This window comes from Vombatus ursinus, unplaced genomic scaffold, assembly GCF_900497805.2.
Source record: "Vombatus ursinus unplaced genomic scaffold, bare-nosed wombat genome assembly UNPS02000580.1, whole genome shotgun sequence".
Lineage (NCBI taxonomy): Eukaryota > Metazoa > Chordata > Mammalia > Diprotodontia > Vombatidae > Vombatus > Vombatus ursinus.
This window is the reverse complement of record NW_020940358.1, coordinates 28,080,299-28,086,735: the sequence shown is the minus strand read 5'-3', so window position 1 is coordinate 28,086,735 and position 6,437 is coordinate 28,080,299. Positions and strand designations below refer to the sequence as shown.

General features: G+C 47.8%; 1 protein-coding gene across 3 annotated transcripts in view; it reads right to left on the bottom strand.

Moving 5' to 3' along the window:
* Window positions 1-3,979, bottom strand: part of PABPC1L (poly(A) binding protein cytoplasmic 1 like) — a 25,900-nt gene extending 21,921 nt beyond the window's left edge. For all 3 annotated transcript variants that reach the window (XM_027851607.1, XM_027851600.1, XM_027851615.1), the window contains exons 1-2: window positions 3,787-3,979; window positions 1,029-1,222 (exon numbers count right to left, since the gene is read on the bottom strand). In XM_027851607.1, coding sequence (XP_027707408.1) covers window positions 1,029-1,222; window positions 3,787-3,979 — 387 coding nt within the window. The remainder of the gene's footprint in view (window positions 1-1,028; window positions 1,223-3,786) is intronic.
* Window positions 3,980-6,437: the final 2,458 nt, after the last annotated feature.

The window sequence follows — 6,437 nt, the reverse complement described above, 5'->3', positions numbered from 1 at the left end:
ATTAAAAAAAAAAATTCTCATACTTTTTGTCTATCACCTGCATTTTCCAACGTATCCCTCTCCTCTCCACCCCTTATAATAAAGAATAAAAAAAGGAGAGTAAGAAACCAGGTCAGCAAAACTTAGTTATCAAAAAAGTCTGACATTCTATGCAGTGTTCCACAGCCAGAGCCCCCACCTCTGTGAAGATGCTGGGTGAAGAGATACCTTAAGATGACCTAGGTAGTAAGAACACCTGGAACAGATCAGAAATTTGTGTGGGAGCCAACAATTCTGAAAATGCAGGAAGCCATAAGTGGTACTACAACTTTAAAAAAAAAAAGAGGACATTGATCAGTGATCACTGACCCATGTGCTACCTTCCCATCACTATAGAGCTTTCAGTACGATCCCTTTCAAAAGGAGAAGGGATGGGGGGTGGGCTATTTTCTCCAGCAGATACCTTAAACATTACATAATCGACAGAAAGATACAGCAAATATAAGAACCTGCTGTTTGCTGATTTTTTAAAATTGACTTGGTGGAATAAAATGCACCCTTAAAAGCTCTCCTCCAAAAAGGTGTCTCCAAACCTCAATGAATAATAATTAAGTGGTGATCAATGTGAGAACTACCTACATATCAGAATATCCTATCAGAACATTAGAGCTAGAAATATTCATAGAACAAAGAATGGTAGAGCTATATCGAGATCATCCAATCTCATGCCTTAAGAGAAAGGAGAAAGGTTAATCAGGGAAAGGTCACAAAGCTAACCAGGGAAAGAGACAGGCCTGACATTTAGTTATAAGATCAGACTAATTTCCACAAAGTCAAACAGGCTAAGTTCTCAGGCCATCAGACCCTTACTGAGCTATCCCTCCCCCACACCAATCCCACAGGTCAAATGCCCAAGTTCCCTCAGGGCCACTCCCCTCCAAGATTCTAGTCCCCTGGGTGGTTAGGGGCTCCAATACCTATATTTGCCATTTGCTGTTAGGGTAGCATGGCCCAGGCAACAGCTAACATCATCAAAACCTAGAACCCACCTTACAAGAGAGGATGTTTCCAAAGGTAGAGAAGGTGTCATACAAGGCCTTGTTGTCAATGGAGTCATCCAAGTTCTTGATAAAGATGTTGCCAATTCCTGACTTCCGGAGCCCCGGATCCCGCTGGGACCACATGATACGGATGGGCCTGCCCTTGATTACTTCAAAGTTCATGGTGTCCAAGGCTCGTTCAGCTAAACAGAGAGGAAAGGGTTTGGGGCTCCAGCAAACTTGCCTACTCCCTCTGCATGGGGTAAGAGGGTCAAGAACAACCCCTTCGCCTCAGGGACCCAGAAGGAGGCAGTTCTAAGTCCAACAGGCCTCATTAACATTCACTCTAGACAACTGGAAGGAGTATCTGAAAGTGGAATGTTAGAGACTGAAGAAGTCTCAAAGACAGACCATCAGGTCCAACCCTCTGATTTCAGAGAGGGGAAAATAGAGGCCCAGAGAAAGAAAGGAACCATAGTTCTAAACCCAGGGATTTTTCCTATATCACCATGTCATCATAGACCTTAGCAAGACTATGGAGCAAGAGCACACAGCACCCGGGGTCAAGACCTGAGCTTGAATCCCGCCTCAGACACTTAACATGTGTGTGACTGTGAGCAAGGCACAACCTCTCTGAGACTCAATGTCCTCAGCTGTAAAATGGGAGTAATGTTACTTGTAATACCTAGCTCCAGGGGTTTTGGAGAGTGTTTTGGAGACAGTTTTGCAAACTGTAATATACTCTAGAAACCTGAGTTACAGTATGAGTGAAAGGTGAGAGCAGGTTCTAAAGGGGTAGAAGGGAATTTAAGTGAGCATGGGAAAAGCACGTGCAGGCACTGGATCCTGTGGGGAAAGGTATTTAAAGTAAAGCAAGAAGACTCAGGGGCTGCCATACACACTTCACAATGTGGTCTCAGGTCTGGCTACTCCCTCCTAACATGTCATTTCCATCTCACTCTTTACTGGTAAGATTAAGGATAAGAATAAGAATAAGGGGCAGCTAGGTGGTGCAGTGGATAGAGCACCGGCTCTGAAGTCAGGAGGACCTGAGTTCAAATCCGACCTCAGACCAAACACTTGACACTTACTAGCTGTGTGACCCTAGGCAAGTCACTTAACCCCATTTGCCTAAAAAAACAAACAAAAAAAAAAGAATAAGAATAGCTAACATGTACAAAGTGCTTACAAAGGGCCAGGCACTGTGCTAAGTGCTTCACGGTATTACCTCATTTGATCCTCAAAACAACCTTAGGAGGTAGGTGCTAAGACATAGAGCTGTTCCTAGACAAAAAACATACTATGTATATACAGTAGATCACTGACTCCATGCCAGAGAAGTGGCGAAGTTTGTTTTACATCCAAAGGTCTGTTCCAATGCTAATATTCTACGCCTGATGTTCCATGGGCTCTCTTGGCTCTAATATTTTCCAACCTATCTACAACCTACAAGAAATCCTGCCAACTCCCTGGACAAGCCCCAATTTTTACTCAGCCTTCAAGGGGCTGTCTTCCCACAGGGTAGTGGGAGGCTGAGGGCAAAGAAATTCCCAGATCCATCTACTACTACCTACTCCAAGGCAGCCAGCAGGAAGCAGGGGTGATGCTCCTGTAAACCACAGCCAGGGGCCATTTAACCTCTCATCTTTTTTTTCTCATTTGTACAAATGGGAATAGTAAGAGCACCTACCTCACACAGCTGTTCTAAAGATTATTATTGTTGTTGCTGACAATAATAATAGTGCCTACTATGTGCCAGGTACTGTGCTAAGCGATTTATAAGTATTATCTCCTTTGATCCTATGAGGAACAAATGGGATAATAAAAGGAAAGCACTTTGCAAAGCTTTAAGTGATAAATAAATGTTAGCTATAATTTCCCAGTGAGTCAAGCATTTTCAAGAAGCCATTGGCATCAGTCTGATCTTGGATAAATCACTTTGACTCCCTTTGCCACATTTTCCCCACCTGTAAAACCCAAGGGGTCAAACTAAAAATGCTTAACATTCTAAAGGCAAAGCTCTTCCCCAGGAAAATTGATCTGAGGGGTTCTTTCTCTTCGATGGCACATTTTAAGGCAAATTTACATAGAGTAAAACTGACTACTCTAACTTTTCCAGACAATGAGATTGGTTAATAGAATTCTCCCAACCATCCCCCCTCCTTCCCAAACAGTTCTCCTCGTGGAGGAGGACCCCCTGAGTTTTTAGATATTCAAATGAAAAGGGAGTAAGCCAGGGGAAACCGCCTAATAGGGTTTTACTAAGTCTGGGGACACAGAGAATAACAGCTTTCGCATGGAAAGATAGTTGCTAGAGTAGGGATTGGCCCCCTCATGTTGGAACCACTGTAGAAAGGAGATTCCAGTTCACATATGGATTGGGCCGGCCAGCCTCGGAGGTCCCTTTACCACCAGGAGATACTGAAGGAAATGTTTATGCAGCATGGATTAATCAAGAAAGAAGGTGCCTACACGGGATGACCTAGCACACTGCTGGGCCCCTTCTAGCTCTGCCATTTTGGGTAGGCAACACAACTCGGGTGTACCACCCCGAGCCTGGGCACGCCCACCAGCATGCAACTTTGGCGGGTTGGGTGAGGAGAAGAAGGGAGGGAATGTCCGAGGCCGTGTTTGCTGCCGCCCTCACCCCACCACCACTGGGCTTCGTTTGGGAAAGTGGGAAACCCGAGGGCTCTGGGAAGCGCGTCCTGGGGCCTCCCGCGGGGCTGCGGGCGCGCTTCCCTCCCGGGCTCCCCGCCGGGCTCACCGTCCGCGGGCTGCTGGAAGTTGATGTAGGCATAGCCCAGGGAGCGGCGCGTGGCCACGTCGCGGCAGACGCGGATGGACATGATGGGCCCCGCGGCAGAGAACTTCTCGTACAGCATGGCCTCGGTCACGTCGGGGTGCAGGTCGCCCACGTAGAGGGACGCCAGGGGGTAGCCGGGGCCACTTGGGTTCATGTTCCAAGGAGAGGAAGGTCACGGTCTAAGGAGAAGGCGAACGGGAGGGTCTTACCAGCCTGGCTACGGGCCCTCGGCACGTGGAGACCCCGGGCAGCCCCCACGAGGGCAGCGGAGGAAAAGAAGCCAGAGCCCCGGCGACTCTGCCCGCCAGCCCGGCCCCGAGCCCACACTGCCCTTCCCCCCGCGCCCCCCAGGCTGGGCCCCAGGGTTCACCCTGGCAGCGTCCCGGGAGCAGCGGAGAGCGGGGGCGTCCAATCACGCGGGAACGGAGCAGCTAGTGGCGCCCTCCTCGGTAGATGGCTCCGGCCCCGGCCCCGCCCCTTCCTTTACGCCTCTCGGGGTGGGGTGGGCCAATCCCAGGGGTCGGAGCTGGGAGGCCTAGGGGGCGTTGCAGACTCTTCCCTGGCCCGGCGCCGCTCCCCGACGGGAAGGGTCCGCAAGATGCTCAGAAAGCCTCACCTGCTTCTCCGAATGGGTCGCCCCCAGGTGCGCCCTTCCCGGTTCTCCCTCCCCTCCTGGGGGCAGTTAGGCTGTTAAGCGGGCTGGCTGGTGGCAGCAACGAGAGGGAGCTGAAGGAGGTCGAGTACTCCCCCAGCCTCTTCCTAGCAATGTGCTCTTGGGCAACTCACTTGCCCGATTTGGGCCTATTTCTTCAGCAGCAAATGATCTCTGTCTCTCTGTCTGTCTCTATTTGTAGGTCTGTAGCTATAGTCTCTTTCCTCTCCAGCACTCATTGGCTCGTTGTGGACTCAGAGAATGGAGAGGCCTGAGCCAAAGCCTATTGACCAGTTAGACCTTTAGTCTCCAGAATTTTAAGAGGCACCATCTCTCCCAAGCTGGACACCTGAGTTCTAAGCCCAGTGCTAAATACTTTTGTGGAAGTGGCATTTTGTTGTAAATGGCCTCTTGCCTCTCCTAGGGGTCAGAATTTGAACTCCTCTTCCTGATTCTAATTACAGTTTTCTATCCAGTGTACCAGGCTAGGAAGGAAGGATGGATGGATGGATGGATGGATGGATGGATGGACGGACGAAGCACCAATGGATGTGCCAGGCACTGTGCTAAGGAAGTCCTTTACAAATATTATCTCATTTGATCCTCCCAACAACCCTGGGATGTAGGTGTTCCTATTTTATAGTGGATTGCTTGGAGTTACACATCAGGAGTCTGGGGTCATATTTTAATTCAGCTCTTGACACCAGCACTACTGCTTTATCTACCTATCAAACTATGAGATCTGGGAAAGCTTTGGAAGGTTCTAGGGAATTCTGTCCTTTTATGAACCTAAGTCCCCAGGGTTGCCAGGTGTTCCTTCCTTAAGAGTAGAAGCAGGCCTGCTGCTTCCCATTAAATAATAATTCTCAGGTATCCCTCTGGATGGAGAATGGAAAATCTCCAAGGCAGCCCATTCCACTGTGGGATAGCTGCAATTATTAGAAGAAAGCCTTCACTTGTATCATACCTACTGTAATGCTCTTTCCTCCTTTACCCCCTTCCTCTGGAGCCCTTCAGAACAAGTCCAATGCCTCTCCCTTAAGACAGCTTTTCAAACAGTTATGAGATCTCATTTTAAAAATCTTCTACAAATGACCTCCTTAAGAGATGCTCTTAGGCCTCCTCTCCCCAGTGCACTCCCATTCAGATACGGATTAGACAAAGTGACATCTGAGGTTCTGGCATGTCCTTACTATTGCAGGTAGGCAGCAAAAAGGGAACTTTTCATTAGAGCAGAATGGATCTTCACTCCTAATTTCCTTTCCCACATAATGGTCAGGCTCCTCTGAGCATTTTCTAGTCTGTCTGAATACAAGAGTCCAGATGGGATCAGACCAAGGCAGTGAGGCAGAAAAACTATCACTCCCACTCATTCTGGACAGCTTGCCCCTTATTAATGCATATTCAGTTCAGTATTGGTTCTATGGCTACATCATACTGCTTATTTAGTTTGCTGTCTAGTAGAATATTTCACATTTTCTTAGCACTGTCCACTTTTTTCCCTGATGGCACAGTGAGTTAGGTATCATCCCCATGTTAGAGATAAGGAAAACAGAAGTGAAGAAGGGAAATGGGCTGGACTGGATGAGTTCTGAAGTCTTTCAGGCCTTGAGGTTTTTCATGTGCCTCTGGTCATGGGGCTAGTTAAGTGGCAGAGACACAAGTTACTCAAGTTCTTGATGTTTCTAGACATGACATTTTCATAGTGTTTTTCGGTTATAAAGGGATTTCCTAGGGATCACCTCACATCTATAAAGTTGGTAGTTTTATCCCTATTTTACAGATGAGAAAACTGAGGTCCACAAAGGCAAAGTATCTGGTCAAAGGTCATACCCCTAATAAGTGGAAGCATTTGGGCCTCCTTTTCTTCATATGTAGAGTGAGAAGGCCTAACAAGATGACTTCTAAGATGCCTACCACCTCATAATGAATCACTGAACACAACTGTCTTGTCCAGCCT